At 35.9% G+C, this 20,372-nt stretch overlaps 1 protein-coding gene across 3 annotated transcripts; it reads left to right on the top strand.

Annotated features, from left to right (window-relative positions):
• Window positions 1-6,554: 6,554 nt before the first annotated feature.
• Window positions 6,555-18,498, top strand: LOC18447442 (KH domain-containing protein At5g56140). Of its 3 annotated transcripts, none has more exons than XM_088849297.1 (7): window positions 6,555-6,729; window positions 8,393-8,478; window positions 8,815-9,032; window positions 15,963-16,079; window positions 16,280-16,396; window positions 17,220-17,363; window positions 17,866-18,498. In XM_088849297.1, exons 1-7 carry the CDS (start codon window positions 6,632-6,634, stop codon window positions 18,016-18,018), a joined length of 933 nt encoding a protein of 310 aa, XP_088705423.1. In that variant the 5' UTR covers window positions 6,555-6,631; the 3' UTR covers window positions 18,019-18,498. The 3 variants fall into 3 exon arrangements, with proteins under 3 accessions (XP_088705423.1, XP_006857601.1, XP_011628223.1); XM_006857539.4 differs by lacking the exon at window positions 8,815-9,032 and adding an exon at window positions 12,559-12,704; XM_011629921.3 differs by lacking the exon at window positions 8,815-9,032 and adding an exon at window positions 12,559-12,704 and having other exon boundaries at window positions 15,981-16,079.
• Window positions 18,499-20,372: the final 1,874 nt, after the last annotated feature.

Consider the following 20,372-nt stretch of genomic DNA (forward strand, 5'->3'; position numbering starts at 1 on the left):
TGGATTACAAAAAATAAAACAAAAAAAACCAAAAAATTCGATCGTGGATTACAAAAAAAGAAAAAAACAATTACATCATGGATAACAAAAAATTCAATCATGGATTACAAAAAACTCTATCATGGGTTACATAAAAAACAAAAAACAAAAAATTCGATCATGGATTACAAAAAAAAACAAACATTTCGATCATGGATTACAAAACATTCGATCATGGATTACAAAAAATTCTATCATGGGTTACAAAAATAAAAAATAAAAAATAAAATTCGATCATGGATTACAAGAAAAAAAAACAAACATTTCGATCATGGATTACAAAAAATTCGATCATGGATTACAAAAAATTCTATCATGGGTTACAAAAAAAAAATTCTGTTCTCCACAGAGTCGTTTTACATAAGCGATTTTAACTCAAAAATTCACCTCTAAGTGAATAAATTACATCCAATTGAGTATATTTTCTGATAAACAACAATATAAGGAATCAAAACCCTAAATTTTTAACACATTATTTCTAATATATCATGAAAACAAAATCAAAAGGCGGAAAAAAAAAAAAAAAAACAGCGGAATTTGGTTCTGCAGACATCTCAGTGTTCATATCAATTTTCTTGCTGTAATTGACCAGATTACGTAAAATTGAAAATTTTAAATCATACTAGACACAATAAAGATTAAAAACCCTAATTATTGAACTCATTATGTTCAAAATATGCCGTAAAATAAATCAAATGGCGGAAAAAAAAAAAAAACCCAAAGTTCTTACCTGATTTTGTGAACCGAAGCCTTCCATCTCCAAAAAACTCTGTTTTTCTCAACGATTATCACAAATTAGTAACAAAAGGTTTTGATTCACAGATTTAAGATCACAATGCCTACAAATTTTGAAAGATTCATGCCCTATTTGGCATGAAACTTTCAGAAAAGGCGGAAACCCTAAACACCGAATTTTTCGTGATCCAAAAACAACAAATTTTTCCACCATTTAATCCTTGAAAAAGCTGAATAAAGCTGTTTACAGCCTGCAAATCAGATCACATGCCAAAAAAAACAAGAAAAATGATCAAAAAATGACAAATTTCAAAGAATCCCGTGAAGAACACTGTGCAACCCGTGTTCTTCACGGACTCGCCGATTCCGCAAAGTGAATCGGCGAGTCACTGTGCGGAATCGTCCGGTTCTCTCTAGAACCGGACGATTTTCGATTTTTTAACCGATCCGGTCCCTTTTCGCGATTTCCGAGTCGAACCGGGCGAGTCCGGTTCGACTCGACGTTTTTTAAAACGCTGGTACCATCTATATGTGACTCGATATATATTATTGCGACTCGATATATATTGTTGCGACTCGATATATATTGTTGCGATGGGTTCATTTAGAGTTAAGGAAAAAACACATATCTCTTTGTAATCAAAGAGAACATATAGGGGTGAGAGAAAAAAAGTTATTGTAACCTTATTCTTCAAAGAAGCTCTCGTCTATTGTGGATGTAAGCACGTTGCCGCACATGTATATCTTTACGTTGTGGTTGATTGTCTTTTTCTTTCTGTTATGTTGTTTCTTCTTTTTTGTTTTCATTAATTGTTTTTCGTTTGTACACCCTTACCATAATTGCATCTTCAAGTAGAGTTTAGGTGCATGTTTACTTCAAAGTTTATGCCTTGTATAAACTACACTCATTTGATAATGGTGATTTCTTTCATGAAAACGTATATAACCATCATGTTTATGGTCATTTCTTAATTGGTCACTCTCTCACTCCAATTGCATAGCAAGCCACCAACTAATGGCACTATGAAAGTCGATTTATCTTATTCTTTTATGTCTTAATTGTGAATTTTTTCATTTCATATTTCGCTTGGGATTTCATGATGAAGTAATTTGACTTTTATTATTTTAAAAAATAATTACTCTTGAGGAGGCACAGTAAATTGCATACATATTCTATCGAAGTTGAAGGAGACTAACTAGAGCTACGAAAGAAGTAAGAAATATTTATTGTGAAGATATTTAAAAAAAAAATTGATAAAATTCAAAATGAGTGGATTAAAATAAATTTAAGGGTGGCAGCGGTAGGTGATAAAATGAGAGAGAATAGACTTAAGTGGGTTGGCTATGAGTAACGCAGATCCAGTACAACACCTATTAGGATGAGAGAGTTAGTTCAAGTATAAAGCTAAAAAAGACACAGAATAAACCCGAAAGAACATCGTTAAAAGCAGTGATAAAATATATGATGACTTACAACCTCACTGAGGGTATGACCTTTAATAGAGCATAATAGCTTACCAGGATTCATGTAGGTGACCCCAATTAGTTAAAAAAAAGTTTTGACGATGATGATATTTCTTTAAAGAAAATTATACAATGTTGCAACCTTATAAGTTAAAAGTAATGTGCACTTTCAAAATCTAGTAGAAACTAGTGGTTCAAAGTTAAAAATATTCCAATTTATCATCTCAACATCGAGATTTATGAATATAAAGGCAAAAAAGAATTTTAATGCCTACAAATAATCCATCTTGTTATAAGTTACCTTTACCGTCCATTTTTTAGTTTTTCAAGTGTTTATATATTTGCTCGATCTGCATTATCTTTTGAAATTCTGAATTTCATAACTAGGGTTGAACATTGTTTTTCAAATGGTCACAAGGCTTTCGAAACTAAAACTACATTTGGGGGCAAAATTTAGAGGTGTGTCTTACTTGTAAAGTATAACGTGGGTACCTTATATAAATCTCGCCCTTCTTTTAAATTAATCTAAGCAACTACCTTTCTTTTCCTTAACCTTTTAAGTATATTATGAGCAAAGAACATTCCCAACTTACGTTACTATAAATTCTCACAGTCAGTTGGATCTAGGTAAGCTTTTATTTCTTATAAGTTATTTGTCATTCTTTTGATGCCATGTGCGGCTTTTCTTATGAGTTCTTTCTCACATTTAGCAAAGTGGCAGAAACTACATGACACTAGGGCTCCCCACCTTGAACAATGTTCAACCGACTTGTTTAGATCAGTGTGTGTGTTTGTGTGTGCGTGTCTATATCTAAAGTTGGAGAAGATTCTATGGATGCACACCCCAATGCGGAAAAAGTTAGCCAATCCTAGGCTTCATATGTTTTTTTGGGTAATTCTACTAGGCTTCAAAAGTTGCTTTGCATCGAATATAGTCAGAAACATCCAAAAGCCAGTTGAAGAGGAAGTCTGCAAACTATGACTCAATCAACTTGGAACTGGCTTGAGCATCAATGGAAGTTGAGGAGCCACTTCTTAATAGCATTGCATTGGAAGAAAGAGAGGCTCAACAAGCGACCAGGAAGAAAAAGAAAGTGGGTATTGGGGAATTTTTGAACCATTTTTAAATTGGATTGTCTATAAAGAGATTTTTTGTATAAGGAGGTCACAATCATTATTGTCCCTTAAATTTTAAAATCATTATTGTCTTTTAAATTTTAAAATGGTTAGTTGTAAGAGTATCACTAAATAGATATAAAGAATCTAGATTTTGTGACTCACCCTAAGCCATTCAATTTGACATTTAATGAGTGAGAATGATTATGACATCCATGTAGAAAAATTAAATCGTCTCTTTACATACAACCTTTTTTAAATTTTTTTTTTTTTAAAGTAGATCCATATGTTAATTTCCCTAAAAATTAAATGGTTATTCCTTTAACTTCTCTCTTCCTTGCTGATTACCCCTACATATGGGTCTGCCCCCTGTCATATTTTGCCATTTTAAGGGGTTTTACAAGAAGGTCCTATTTTTGGAAAAACAGGTGCAACTAGGGCACTATCATAAGTGGTTTGTGTTTTTATTGAAAAGAGGGGCCACTCGGTTATGCTTTTCTAAAAAGGGTAGAAGAGAAAGAAAGGCTAAAAGCAATTGATTAAAAAGTTCAGGAAACCGAGTCAGTGAGTAAGAGAGTATAAGACTTGGGGAGTTTGTTCAAATGTATTTACGATATTAATTATTCAACTGTTATCTATATGTTTTGATTTTATTTAAAAAACTCATTAAAGTATGTATGATTTTGAGTTTGAATTCTAGAAAAACGTATAATTTTTAATAGTTGAGAGCTATGGTGTATTTTGATAGATTTCTTTATTACAAAAAGGTAACGTTTGTATCAGGTGCCCAACTTATTATAGTATTCAAGTAAGGCGTACCTCAAAAATTAAGAAAACTAAACTTAAATCTTGAAGATCCATAAATACTTGAACATCTTGAAAGTCCAAATACTTGTTACAAGATGCATTTTTTTAGGACTTTAATTATTTATTTTCTTTATATACATAAATCTCGAGGTTGAGATGATCAGTTGCGAGGTTTTTCAATTTTGTATCACTCTTTTTTACTGAATTTTTTTGGTGCACCATACTTCGAATATATAAGGTTGCAACCTTACATAAACCTTTTAGTTGTAACAGGAGAGAGAAATCATATCAATGGTATTGCAACTTGGGGAGTGATACATTTGGTAGAGAGAGTGGAGAGTAGCAAAATTCCACTATTGCTAGAGATTCATGAAATAGTCCAGGGAGAGATTAACTTATTATTTTTTGTTTGAAAATGTTGTTTTGGTGTTGAAAAATCGTATAGCTGATGGTTCCAACCGTAATTATGGAATGAAATCCAAGTTAAAAAAAAATCATATTATGTAACATAAAAAAATCTGCGGGACTTTCACCATCTCTGGAGTTTCAATTTTCACGATCGCGAGCCAAAATAAATTTTCAAGTCATCACAAGAATCTCAAACGTCAGAACTACAAGCTATATTTTTTGGTCAAATCTTGGTGTGTGCGTTGTACCATTTTTCTTTTCTATGGCCTTGGGTTTTGTCTCACCCAAAAGTTAAATAGTCACTTTGGAAGGAAAGGTGGGGAGGTGCTATGGCATTGGTTAAAGAGCGACGACAATAAGAGATATTACAAGAGGAAAATAATCATGTAGGTTTGTTGAACAATAGAATAGTATAAGTCTAATAGCTCATATTGAATGATATAGAAATAAAAGGTAGTATTGTACATTGATTTTTTATTATATTTAAAAATATAAGAGTTTGACATATCCTAAATTTTACAGATTCACGTGCCTCCTCCAAGTGCTCAAAATAAAATTGAAGAAATAAACGCACTCGAAAAATATCGAGCAAATGTGTCCACCATTCTCATATAGTCCCCTCTCTTTAGTCTGGGGTGTTTGGTTTATGCTACAATATAAACTGACACTTGTAAAATCTTACTCTTATTTATTTATTTTTTGAAGGTAAATAAGAAGTTGGCCAGAGAGTTAAATAAAAATAAAAAACACAACTATTTTAAACGTAATATGAAATATCTTTTTAATTTTAAAACTTATCACCAGGTCACTTAAATTTTCCATATTTTATAGAGAGGGAGGGAAAGAAATGGTGAATGCCTTATTGCACATTGACAATATAGTTAGGAGATATAATTTTAGTGTGAAAATATGATTAGAAATAGAAGAAAAGAATATTTTGAAAGCAGTATTGCATTGGTTAGAGAGCGACGATTAGAGAGAGAAAGAGAGAGGCAAAAGGTGAGGAGGCACTATTGCGTTGGTTGGGTCCAGACGGGATTGTTAAAGAAAAACACCAGAGAGAGAGAGAGGGAAAATGCTAATATTCGATGGATGTGGCATCGGACCCGACCCGGACCTGACGGAAAGACCCGATCTAAGTCCGGGTATGGGGTTCAAAATTTTGATCCAGCAGGTTAAGCCGGGGTTCATATTTTACACCTGAATATTAGTCATGGTTAAGTTCGACTCTGAGTCTCACATTACATTTTTAGGTCTTAATTCATAAAATATATTTAAATACATAGATTTTTTAATTTTTGGGTCAAGTTCGGTCGGGTCAGGGTCTGAGTCCCACTTTATTTTTTTGGGTTTAAGTCCGAGTCTAGTGACTTTGGGTCGGGTCAACACCGAATCCCATAATATTTTTTCGGTTCTGGATCTGGGACTTGACCCGATCCATCGTAACCCCTAAAATTGACCCGACCCGAGAGTTGCCACATCTAATATTAGAGAGTAAAAAAGGCAATTTATTTTTATGAATTGAGGGAGAGAGAGAGGGAGAGCTTTTAGAAGACGCAAAAGTGAAACCACTCCATTGCGTTGGTTGGGACTTGAGAGAGGAAGTTAGAGAGAGAGAGAGAGTGAGCGACGTTGCGTGGGCACGACGAACCTGGACGTACGGATAGAGAGAGAAAGTGTAATAAAGTCTATGTTTGTACGTAGGGATAGAGAGAGAAAAGTATAAACCCGTGGGTTTTACGTAGAGAGAGAAAGTGGAAAACCCGTGGGTTTTCGAACACGGTGCTCCGATACGTGTACTACGTAAGCAGTAGAGTTGCAGTAAATAGTAGAGAGAGAGAGAGAGAGAGAGCAGCAGGTCTATTCCTCTTTCTTTAACTTACCGGCATCACATGCTAGAGAGAGAGAGAGAGAGAGAGAGTGTTTTATTACACAGGCCTTGCTGTGAGTAATTATTAAATACCTTTCTCGCCTTCCCCGTCCTCACATCCACCGCCATCAGCGCAGAGATAGAGAGGGAGGTGAGTTTTAGAGAGAGAGAGAGAGAGAGAAAGATTGAGAGATGTCTTCAGGCAGATACATGGCGTATTCTCCATCACCATCAACCGCCCCTCACTCTCCCTTTCGCTCTGCTGCCACTGCTCTCGTGGAGCAGGACAAGTGAGATAATCACTTTCTCTCTCTGAATCCTCATATTCTCTCTCTTCACCACTCTTTTGTGCATTTTTTCGCACTATGTTTCGAGTTTTTTTGTTTTTTGTTTTCCTTCATCTGTTTTCTTATTGTAAAGTAAAACGAAGAAACCCTACCCTATAATTTTTCTATATGTTAACCATTGATTTTCCATTATTTTTGTATTTTCTCCCCAAATATTCTGTGTTTTATGCACTTCTTACGAGAGGATTCTGGAAAGTACAATTCAAACGAATGCTATTTATGGTGTATTTGTGAATTTTTGGGTAATTATGGGAAAACTTGGATCAATACCATGGGCAGAGAATGATCTAAAGAGGTATTAGGCATAAGATTGTTGTTGAATATTCATAGAGGCTAGGGTCTAACGCTTTCCATTGAGTCTGGGTAGGTGCAAAAAAATGCACTTTTTTTTTTTTTTCTTATTTTTGTTTTACCTATCTGTTTTTACATTTTTATTAATGTATATAGGTCCTGTATAATCTTTTAAAAAGAGGGTTGATTGGATATGCTTGAGGAAAAATGTTATTGTGGATGTGCTTATTTCCAATTCATAAACAAGCTTGCATGTTGTGCTTGCAATATTGGGTGGGTAATCGGGGTTATCAATTTTCATTATTTTGCCATTTCTGAATTTTCTATTACTTTTTTTGAATATTTTTTGAGATGGTTTTTATTCTTAGCTCAGAGGAGCTCATTGCTCCAGGTGATTACAACATCAACTTTTAGAAACATTTTTGTTGATCTGTGCAGTTCAACATATAAGCATTTCATTGCTTAGAAAGTCTCTCTTTTATTGATAGTTGAAATGGCTCTGCAAACTCTTAAGAGTCATACAAACAAATGAAAAGTGTTAAGAACTTAGAAATCTCCAGAGTTTGTTATTTAAAATTTAGTTTGCTTTATGCCATCTGTTACGATGCCCATGAGATGCAATCAGCTAGACTGTGCTTTGAGAACAACAGAATTGTATGGAGATTGGAGAATAAATAGATAAATGATCACTCCGTGATGTAGTTGTGTGGACAATGCATGCAGTTTTATTTCTGAAATTTGTAATGCACAGTTATTATATTGTCAAATAGATAGTTTTAGTGATTTATTTCTCTCTATGTGGACTAATTGACACTACGTGCCTCAAATCTACAAATATTTATTGTTGGAAATCTTGGTTGATCTGCCACTTTGCCGTTATTGACTTACCTTTGGAAAACTATGCATGTTACATGGTTGGATTCTTAGAAACTCTACAAATGGGTGTTGTCTCTGAGGTACCCATGTGCTGATTTGTCTAGGTTTCCTTGGTTATAACCATGGAGATAGCAATTAATTAAAAAACAATAATAATTGTGGAAATAGCATGTAGTTTTCCTTTTGAAACCTGCAGGGTGTATTAATAATTTAATACATAAAATCCAGAGTTACAAAACCTGGAAATATTGAAATGGTCTCTTAACCAAAAACATAAAATAGAAAATAGGAAATCATTATGGTTATAATGAAATGAAAGATTTGGGATTTATTCATACTTCATTCGTAGATTTAATCGCCATTAACTTGCAGTGGTCATTTTCCCAAAGTTCACTGTGATCTGAAACTATGCTCATATAGTGCACTCATTTTTTGGCAGGTATCTTTCTGAGCTATTGGCTGAACGGCAAAAGCTTGGTCCTTTTATGCAAGTGCTTCCACATAGCTATCGGGTTCTGAACCAGGGTGAGTCCCAGGATGGAGAATAAATATGGATCAGAATAATCAGACATAAAAGTTCATAAGCTAACCCAAAATCTCCTTTTTTGGTGCTCTGAAACAACCTTCTCCCATTCACATGCTTTTGTGACAAATGTTTTAGATGTAGGCTTTCCTACATGGGCATAATCAGATCTATTATATATCCATTAGGTGTAATTTGTAATGCATTCTGAAGGATTTTAATAAAATGAATATCTACGAATCAGTTTTTGTCAGCTGTTCTTTATCTAAGGATCCATTTGTTTCTAATTTGGGATTGTTTTCTTCAACGGGTAACCACTTGAGTTTCAATGCTATCAGATCGTTTGTCCACATGGGTAGGAGAGATGCTCATTGATGCTGACGAATTGTTCTCAAACTTAAGTTTTAGAGTCACATCCTCATGGAAGAAGACCTGTGAGGCAAGAATCTTCAAAATGATAACCTTCAGCTACATTTTAGGAAGATTAAGAAGTCCTGATAATTGCACTCAACCACCAATTAGCCGATTGAAATTCTCAATTTGTAGCCTTTATCAGGTGCTACGAGTTTTCCTCCTACTTGTTGTTGTCTAGCCCATTTATTCTTTAGTCATAAACTAAAGAACTTATAATTTATTTATCTCTGATCAAAGAATTTTGAGAAGTTTGTAGTGACTACTTGGAGATTTCTGTGCTACTGTTGAATTTAAGCCTTTGGGTCAATGCTCTTTTAATTACTGACTACTGAGAATGTGCTACAGAAAATTTTACTGATGAATTATCAACACAGCACCTAAAGGAGTACTGATGAGTATCTTTTACCTGGTTATGAGTGGGAGACATTAGTAAGACCATGAAAAAATCTTAATACTTAATTTTCAATTAACATGGAAAGACGATTTCATCACTGGTGATGTTTTCTAGAGGAGATCTTATAATAGAGACAGACAAAGGGCATCTTGCAGCCATTTGAACTTCAACTGAATGACAGTGGTCTCCTTGAACTGCAACTGACATGACTGATGACTAGTTTATGAAATACATGTTTTTATTTAGTGTAGGTTAGCTCATGTTTTCGTCTTTGGAGGGAGTAGAATTCGTGAAATATTTGAAAAATCCATGCTACAAAGTTCTTATGTGAATTTATAGATTCAGTTGAGGCGCATAGCCTTCTAAGGATTAGCTGTTTGCTTTGATGTCAACTCCAAGAATTTCTCATGTGAATTCAATTCTTGGATAAAAAAAATCTCTTCATTTAATCAGATCATTGGAAGACTATTCTACATTTGATTTTCTTGGCCCAAGAAGGGCATGAGGATGCTTTTGGTACTCATGGAATATTCATGCACTGGTGCCTGCTGCTGTTGTATTTTTGTTCCTCACAGGGGATTCCTTGAGGGTTTTGTCTTTAATTCAGGCCTGCTTGCCTCTTGTGAACATTGGAGGCATTTGGTGACATTAGAGTCAGCTTTTATTGAACCGTAGGGAAATGGTAAAGGAGTAATGACTGACTACTAGATATCCAATGCCATTGATTTTTGTTGAAACTCATTTATAAAAAGGTATTTATCACATATTGTTATCTATAATGAACTGTAGTGTTCGTTCTGTGACATAAAAATCAATGTCGGCATGGATTAATTTTTCAATTTACTTAATTTGAAGAAATATAGATAAGCATGTAGTATATTTATGCTTCACCTGTGTGTGTTCAAGATCAGCTAGCGAATCAAATCAACATTAACAGTTAATTTGCTTGATTTTATCAATAATTGAGACTGTCTAAATTGGCATTGGTAATTGGGGAAGGCCTTTTGGATTTACAGGTAGAAAATAAAGAGCTTTCACTGGGAAGGCTGGCATGTTCTTCGAGTAATGTAAAGGGTTGGTTTCAACTACTCATGTAAGCATTATGCAAGAAGTCTGTCATAAGAAAAAGGCATTTGTGACTGTGTTTACATTTCGTTTTTTATTTTCCACCCAAATTATCTGGGAGGCTCAAATTTTGCTTCAAAGCATGCAAGTTAGGAACAAATGAATAAATATAGGAAGGTGTTAGGGAATACTAGTAGGTGGCTGTTGTGGGGTATATTCCATATACAAAGTTGGAGAGATGCTTGGAAGTGATGGGCTTGGTTGTTTTTAAACATATTATGTGTGAAAGGTTTTAGTTTCTAGAGCAAAAAGAGAGAGAACGTATGAAATCTTAAAGGGGGCATAAAATTTGATGATCAGGCCCACTCGCCAATTTTAGTTAGAAAACCTTAGGGTATACACTTGATGGATGAGGGTTACCATGTGTATCCGTGGCATCGCAAATGATTAGAGGGCGATCTTGGTTGTTGTGACCTACTGAAGTCCACACTCTAGATTTTGATCACCATTTCCTTGTTTGAGGTTTAGGACCCCTGTAGTGATTGCTGCTTAAGCACAGCATATAGCTCTTACGTTTTTGGTACTTGGTCTAGATAAGCATGGGATTCTTGTTCTAGATAAGTACAGGATTATTATTCAAAAAAGCAAAGAATTGTCCACAGAATGTAATAGATAATATACGCTTGCATGTTTCTAGCTTCTTGCAAGCAGCAACTATTTAGTCCACTATAAGGAAATTTAACAAAACAATTTAATGGAACAAAACACTAAGACAAGCATTTTCTGGTGTTCCTATCATCTGCAATAATTTATAATATATTCAATCAAATTTTTTTTTCCTTCATTCTTTTCAAAGTGCCTCCTTACTAAGGCTTACAGGGGACAATACTAGTGTAAATTCCTATTGATTTCCTTAGAACCATCAATGTAGTGGCCATTTCTAATCCATGCAGAACCATGGTGCTTTCTTTCTCTTTCCTTTTCTTTCTTTCTTTCTTTTTTCTTTTTAAAAATCTTCAACTGGAGAAAACACTTGGAGAGAAAACAGGCCTGCATCAAATGACAGAACCAAACAACTCTCAAGACTTCATGGAAAATATTTTGACAATTCCTATGGTGAAATATTAGGATTGATTCCTACAAATCTGAGCAGCCGCTTAACTTGCCTCCTTTTGTCTGGGAACAAATAGTTGCGAAAGGTCTAGTTTATGTAATCCAAAGTGTTGGTAGGGAATTTTATGGGAACAAGAGGTCCTGTCATCTATATTATCAAAAAAAAGAAAAAGAAAAAGAAGAAGAAAGAGTTCACATCATCTTCAATCAGATGTGGTTACATAATGCCACGCATACCATCTCAGACTTGTCTTTAAACTTTTAACACAAAGGATTCCTGAGCACTGTTTACTTGATCATTCTCCAAGGGTCTGCGAAGCCAAGAATGGTAATGAGTCACTCGCACATGGAAATACCAAGTTTCCATTATGGCATGGATTGCCTTCTGTACAATCATGAAAGTACCTTTCATGTAACCCTTAGGTGGGGGAATTCTCGCTCATTACTCAGACATTTTGCATGATAACTAGTTCTGAGAGATCCTCAATATGTTCACTGGTCCCTAGCACCATCTTTATAGAACTGGCCACCTTCTTCTTCTTCCACATCTATCCTGTATGTCTTATGTCTGCATAGGCTTGGAGGAAAGCAAAAGGTCCACATGACCTTTTTTTTATTGTAGTCCAAATAACCTTCTTCGTATTGTTCGTGATCGCTTAGTCCTGCTATATATAGCATTGACATGGTTGCCTGGTTGACGGTGTATTATAAGTAAGGATGCAAACTATTTTTTATATGAATTTTTTAATAATGCAGTTCCTAGACGGTGGTAATAATTAGTCTTTTGCACTTGTTAGTTTTATTCTTGTGCTTATATGTTTTACCCTTTTTATAGAAGTATTTGACTTTTGTTTTCCTTTAAATCTAACCTGACACCCAGAAATTTTAGGTAAGTTAAGAAATGCCTGGTATGTGAACTAATTGTCCTCATATTGTTGCTAATTTTTAACAACTCCGGGGGGTGCTAGTTTTGATTAAGCATATGCAGTTAATCCATTTTATCTGTCCATTTTCTACTAACTAATTTCTTGTGCTTGATGGGACATCTGATTTAAGTAGCCCTCTTCTTATTCTTGCAATTCAAATTGTGAAGCAGAAATAGTGCGTGTAACTACTCTGTTGGGGAATGCATCACTTTTAGATCAGAGTGGGCTTGAACATGCTAGCCCGTTGAATTCTGGAGGATTATATTCAAATGGAGGAGCTGATATGAATGGATGGGCGACACCTTTCCAATCTGAAGTACGGATACTAACCATTAACATAACTCCTCTTTTAATCTAATTTTACTTCTATTCACAAATTGCTGACTTAGTTTGCAGATTCTAACTTCAGGTAAGAAAAACTCTTATGGGAGTGCTGGCATGTTAATTCTCCTTTTGTTGGATTTGATGGCTATGATAAATCTCTATGGAAACACTATAGAATATGCTTGCGCATTGTCATTTCTAGCTTCATATAGTAATTCATACAGGAATTACTGTATTCTACAGATGTTGATGACAGTTCATAGAACCCCATCGAGAGGATTGTGGAGAACACTCTAAAAAGAAATGGAAAATTGAGGCATTGGGATTGCTTATGACTAGTTTCAAGGTTGGCAAAGGGATCTGCGGCAACTGATTCTGTCTTCATGCTCACTCCTATATCAAGGGTGGTGTAATTTATTGGGAGTCCCAATGAACATGGTTAGGAGCCACCTGAACGTTTTGTATAGTGGCATTTGGCAGTTCATGGAGTAACTGTGCTTGAATTTTTGGGATTGATTTTAGTAGTGGCAGACGTAATCTGAATTTAGTCCTGCATCTTGTAGCCTATCATAACTGAACTATCACCAGGTGGTGCATGCGTAATTTCTAAGATTGCCAAGCCATGGGTCTTTGGCTATTGCCCAATTGGCATTGCAAATTACCACGTTATGGTGCTCTTGTAGTTTTGTGGTCAATTTACCTTTTCAATACTGGATAAGCTTCAGAGTGAATCTTGACTTCATTTTTGGAGTCTATGTAAATCTCGGCATATTGTGGTTGACATTTTCCGATGCCCTTGTTGCCATATGTCATTATTCAAATTTAGAGAGATTTTCATAAAATTTAATGAGGTTTTCTGCTAATTGGAGTGGTTGGAGAGGTTTGGTTGCCATGGCCGAAGGCAATGACATTTGAAAATTCAAGGGGAATAGGGACCGATGATGAGGCTTCACAATCATGAAGCCTAGTGGTTTTGGAGACCTGGATATGAAAATTCAAGGTGAAATATTATATTGGTTATACACATAGTGGATGGATGGATTATGGTAATGAGCAAGATTGGGGCATGTGAGGGATGATGCCATGATCAGTACGGATAGTGGAGAGAGTTATTTTGTATTGCCAAGGTATGACATTGAGTCATTGACATGGGGCATCTCCATAGTGAAGACTCAAAATCAAATAAGACAGAGACAAATATCAATAGAGGCTATTTGCTTCTTATTTCTTCAAAATCCAGCATTTATGCTACAGTCTACGTTTTGGATGCTCAGAAATAGACTGGAAAGGTGTAAGAGATATAGCACCTATGCCATACTATGTATAGCTAGAACAGTGTCTGGGATCCATTATAAGATGAGCTGTTCTTAAAATCTTGATTGCGTTAAGTGCTTCAATGATGTGGATGCTTATTTGGGTTAGCAAAATTCTTAAATGTCAAGGAATTTGATCTACGTTGACTAAATAATGAGTAGAAGTTGTTCTACCCAAATAGGACTGCTTTAACCTTCACTGTGGGAGTGCTGCACAAAGTAATCCCCTTGTCCTGGATGCCAAGGACTTTATTATTAGAAATGAAACAGTTTTCTTTGATGAATGATGCATATAAAAGTGTTGGCCATTTGTAGAGTTGAATTGTAGTTTAATTTTATAGATTTGAGTAATTTGATTTACTTGTGTGGAACTGTGCTATCTTATTGACTTTCATTTCAATATATAGATTTGAGTCTTTGAAATTGATTTCATGCAATTATTTAACTGGTGGAATCTGCACAAACCCAGCTTGCTTAGCACGGAAATCATTCATGAATTGAAGTGTTAAGAACCGGCAAATTGGTTCTATGGAGAGTTGGGTTGGATTCCTCTGCAGAGGAGTTTATCCCAGATATTATCATGAAACTATGGGATTGTCAGTCTTAGAGCATTAGAGTGCGGTTTGTGAGAAATTTATCGTTGGCAATGAGCAAGGGTTCTTCTAGTTCTGGAAAGTTGTGGGATGGTAACATCTAGTTGGTGGGATTGCAAAGACTATTTCCTGAAGACGCTTTTGAATTAGAAAAAGGTGGCAAATTGGGTGTTTTGAAGTTGGTAGATGCATGATTGGGGATCTCTTTGCTTGTTCATGTCTTAGGAACTTGTGGAATGTCCGAATGGACCAGTTGAAGGTGAGGATCCCTGGATAAAACATAATGCAAGCTTACAGAGGACTAAAAGTCCTCAGTTGTAAGGATTAGACTGAGTAGTCATTGTAGCAGCCGGTGGACAACAAGGTGCCTAACATTATCAAGAGACGGAAGGTCTTTGGAAGCAGGCACTTTAACTTAGAAAAGGTCTTTGGCAAGCAAGGTCTCTTGGAACTATAGGACATTAGGATACAGGACAATGGCTGCTTCAACTTCATTTGGTTCTTAGGATGAACATGTGTGGTTCCCTTTTATGGGCATTCGTTCTAATGGCTAATAAACACATTTCTTTAAGCAAACCGTTAAAAACGAAAATTATTTAATAGTGAAGCTTGAGCTACCCAAGTGCCAGTCTTTTTCTTTCATTGGAGAAAGTGGATCCTCTAAACCCAAGAAGCACAAAACTTAGTGTTTATGTCTGATTTAACTGGATAAGATTGGTAGATGTGGGGACTCGGCACACTCCTAGGTTTTGGGACACTCCGGTTTGATGCAATCATGTTGATTGCTGGCACTGCTATTCCATCATGCAGTTTTGGTATGTGCTTGAAACTGTCAGTGTGGGTGAGATACTTGGTAAGATGAATTCTAATATCGGTGTCTGTATGGTATACAGAGAAGCTCCAATGTTGAAGATAGGCTTGTTTCTCCAGGTTGTTTGATTCGGAACCTTGTTAAATCTCTCTCTCTCTCTCTCTCTCTCTCTCTCTCACGCACACACACATACACACATGTGCACGCATGCTCTCACACTTGCAAGAAAAACAATTTATTGCCTAATAGAATTCAGAAATGGATATTAAAACAAAGGAGGTTTTGTTTGATCATGTCTGCTCGAGGCATTTGCAACTGTTATATGCCCAATTTTCTACCTCCTATATATTTTCTCCTTTGATAATGTAGCTGCATAACATATTTGTGCAATATTGTGTTGTACTTTTGTGTTTCACCTGTTTCTCATTGTTTCCCATGAAGTATCATTTTTACTGAATTGAGTCTTGAGTCTTATAGCAATCAATTTTCCATGTCATTGTTCTGTCTCACATCCTGAGCTTTTGATCTGGCAGCGTCTTGGTATATTGCAGCAAACAGGCCATGGCTGGCTTGGATCACAAGGTGGCTCTTCTGGTCTCATAGTCAAAAGAACAATCAGGGTGGATATTCCTGTAGATAAGTACCCCAATGTATGTAAATGAGCCCCCTCTCTCTCATTACTAATTTGACCATGAATCTCTCATTTATGTAAATGAAACTCTCTCATTTGGGTGCCCTCCCATGTATATGTATCTCTGAACATCTCATATAACTCTTTTGGCTCCTTCTGGTAAATTGCATCATAATTAATTTGTTTGGTTCAATGGGCATATGCCGTGTTTTAATGCAGTATAATTTTGTTGGGCGCCTCCTTGGCCCAAGAGGAAACTCTTTGAAGCGAGTGGAGGCAAATACCGAGTGTCGTGTGTTGATCCGAGGGCGTGGCAGCATTAAAGATCCTGCTCGGGTAATTCTTTTCTCCAGTTTATGTAATTGTTCTTGTAATTGCACAAAGTTACTCATGCATGGGGTTGGAACTGAGTAGGAGGGTAATCTCCTATTCTCCATCATCCGTAATCATGACCAGATGGTGGATGCCCCCATACACAATTGGTGTATGGTTTCATCATCATCATCATCCGAGCCTTATCCCAACTATTTAGGGTCTGCTACATGAATTTTTTTCCACCATTCCGCTCTATCAAGGGTCATACCCTCAGTCAGATCATAAGCCATTACATCTTTTCTCACTACTTCCATCGATGTCCTTTAAGGTCTTCCCTTTGCCTTTTTAGAGACTTCCACTTGAACCAAATCACCTCTCCTAATTGGTGTTGTTCTAGGTCTATGCTGCACATGACCAAATCACCTAAGTCTACTTCCCTCATTTTATCCCCTATTAGAGCTAACCCCGAAGGTCACAATTGGTGTATGGTTTGCTGTCCCAAAATCTTTTACTTCAATGCCATAGCCTCCTTGTGTGAGGCTCTTCTATCATCCTTGGTGTTAAAATTTTGGTGGAAATTTGCTGTGAATCATAATATCAAGTCTGTGATGAAATAAGCCCATCTCTTTTTTTATTTTTTTATTTAAATTTTACTTGACAGATTGTATATTATTTTCTTTATTTAAAAACCCCTCTATTTTTAATCTTTATTCTTATTTCTGAAAGTATTTGCTTTTTTCTAACATAAAGTATATGTTTCTCAAGAAAATCTGGCACCTTTTGCATGGGCCCAACACTTCTCATGCCCTTTTGGTATTGAATTTAATTTTCTTTTTGGTTGCAGGAAGAACTGATGAGGGGAAAGCCAGGTTACGAGCATCTCAATGAACCCCTTCACATACTTGTGGAGGCAGAGTTGCCTATGGAAATTATAGATGCTCGCCTGATGCAAGCTCGCGAGATTCTTGACGACTTGTTAAAGCCTGTGGTAAGTCTTCCTATGGCTCCATTTTTCCCTTATTAAATTTTTGGTATGAAAATCATACTGTCATTGATCAAGAAGAGGAAAATCCTTTTATATGCTTTCAATTATTGATGAACGTTACTGGCTGAGTGATGAAGCTGGAATGTTACTGGGCACTTGAAAATATAGAGATGTGTTTAAAGAAATTCTGTTGACACTTGTTTTGGGCAGATCTCACGTCCAGTGAGCCACGCAAACATACATGTGTGTGCAACTCGAGTGAGAGAGATTTGGGAAGTGCCATTTTGGGGGTGCACCATGAGAGAGTGAGAGTTGGGGCACACTATTTGGGAGAGAGAGAGAGGAGGAAGGAGAAAAAGGGGGGGAGGGGCTGGGTTGAGAATCAATGGCATTTTCATATGTAACTTTTTCAGCAAGCTATCATAGTATTACCTTGGTAGTTTAGCCCTTGAGTTTTCTTCTTGCAATTTGTTCGGCAACTTACCCCTCTGCCATTCTCATGCAGGATGAGTCGCAGGACTTCTTCAAGAAGCACCAGCTCCGAGAGCTTGCAATTCTGAATGGTACACTCAGAGACGAAGGCTCTCACATGTCTGGTTCTGTTTCTCCCTTCCAAAATAACAGCCTTGGAATGAAAAGAGCCAAAACACGGGGGTAAAGAAAGGCTACTACTGCATGTGGCGACCAACCTCACAATACATATTCCCCACTTAATACCTTATGTTATGCACGTGCCCGTGAATGTGGAGGAGCCAACTGCTCGGTTCTGTCGCAAAGTGATGATGCCATTTTGGGTTTTGTTGGGTGTGCCTTGTTTTTGGATCAGGTAAGTTGGGAACATGAAATCAAGTGTCCTATATTATTTCTTTCTTTGGTGAATATTCTCATTGTTGGTGAGAGTGGGGGGTGCTTTTGATCAGATATACGTACTTGTGGAGAGAGAGAGAGGGAGAGAGAAAGGCCCCCCATGCGACCCGGTTGAGTTGTTATATTATTAAGTCCCCAAATAGCCAAAGGGACCCTGTTGTTTATGTAGTTTGATTTGTTATATGATATGAATGTAGGTCTAGTTGGGGTTGATAATCTTACAAAAATATGTATCTTCTAATGTTAATGGGTTGATTGAGCTTCATGAAAATGGACAATGGCTTCTTTTACCTTTCTTTTTCTCGATGGGATTGGATCTGAAAAACATTCGAGTCACCAAAAATGGTGCTCCTGCTAGATGCGAAGCCACATCGCGAGTGTGGAAGGGACCTGAAATTTTTTTCAGAATATGTTCTCACACTGAGTTCATGAAAAGTAAATGATGGACATGGGACACGTAGAAATTCATATTTTTGATGGATCGAGGACACGAGCCTGTTGTAAATCTTTCCAAATCCATTTTCGCCGTATAAAACTAGCTTTGAAACTTCTAAAGTAATGCAAATCTGACTGATCTAATGTCCATGAAAATCAGTGATACAGATTGCATAATGGGATGTCGTTGCATGCATTTCCATGGCTCCAAATTCTTGGTTTTTTAGAGCTTTAGAAGATAAGCTCTTCTCTTCTTATTCTGTCTTCCTTTTATGTTTATTCTACTGCAGTCTCATATTTCAAGCAATTAAGTAGGTTTTTATGAAATGGAAGGTTATCCATTTTCCTACGTGGCCCAAATGCAAAAATATTGAATGTTGGTTCACAAATACATGATTATTGGTCAAGTACCTCTTTTTTCTTCTTTTTTTTGATATGCTAATAACCAAAGTTCAAATCGTCCCAAAAAAGAAGGGAAAATTATGGATAAAAATATGCTGACCCCAAATGGACAAGGCTAGGATAATGATGATTGAAAAAATATATTCAACAGGATCACGCTATTAAACTCGCTCAATCCTCAAGTTCTAGTATACCTATTCTTGTCGATCAAGTTTTTACCCAATGAAATTAAAATTAATGATTAGAAAACAAAAAAGGTTGAAGTATCTTGTTTGCACGGGGTCTTTTATCCTCCCTCTTACCAGGGTTGCTTTCACGTTATTGTGGAAACCTTTTTATGGGTATAGATAAACATAGATTGTGTTCTGGCAAGTATGAATTAGCTGATAACAATGTTACATTTGTTAATAAAATATGTTATGAGAATCATCAATAAGCTACCCAAAACCAACAAAACCAACAATAATGACATTTGTTAATAAAGAAAAGGGCTAAAATTCATTAAAATCACAAATTAAACTAGAGGATATGTTTTTAAATTTCTATATCAGTCCCCAAAAAAATATTTATGTTTTTTTCAAATTGCTCCTATTCAGTGTTAAGAAGCCCGAACAATTAGGCATGTTTTGACAATCTTACCCCACAAAAAAGCCTTAACTCAATAATTAGGGTAAAATTGTTAAATTATGCCTAACTATCGTGGCTTCATAACACCAAATAAGGGCAATTTAAAAAATTTTAACAATTTTTGTTTGAGGATATTATAAAAATTTAAAAGTATATACCAAGCATAATTTGTAATCTTTTTTACTCTTTCAATGATTTTTAAAAGATTTCAACTCATTTTTTGATATATTTCCTTGTTAATAAAATGTGTTTTAGCAACCATTTATAAGTTCTCAACAAATGGACAACAATATCATATTTATTAATGAACTGACAATAACGTCAAATTCTAAAAAGCTCACCAAATAATTATCAAATACAAAATGGCATGTAGAACCCGCTAAAAGCAAATTATTTCTTAAATTTCATGGTATGTTTGGTTTTTGAGAAAGCTATTTTACTGGAAATTCTGTTAAAAACCATAAGCCTGAAAAAAAGATACGAGCAAAATACTTCGGCTAGAAACCGAGTGTAACATGCTTGTAACAATCGAAGAAAGCTTGGATAAAGAGATGGAGAGGATAGAGATTGCGAGGTTAGAGAAATAAAAAAGGAATGACGGCATCTTTCGTTTCCCCATTTTCCTGAGAATTAGCAGCGCACCTTGGGGGTGCACATTAGTTTTCCCCAATAATGGAGAAA

Source organism: Amborella trichopoda, chromosome 10 (assembly GCF_054954075.1).
Source record: "Amborella trichopoda isolate Santa Cruz 75 chromosome 10, AtrichopodaSantaCruz75HAP2 v2.0, whole genome shotgun sequence".
Classification (NCBI taxonomy): domain Eukaryota; kingdom Viridiplantae; phylum Streptophyta; class Magnoliopsida; order Amborellales; family Amborellaceae; genus Amborella; species Amborella trichopoda.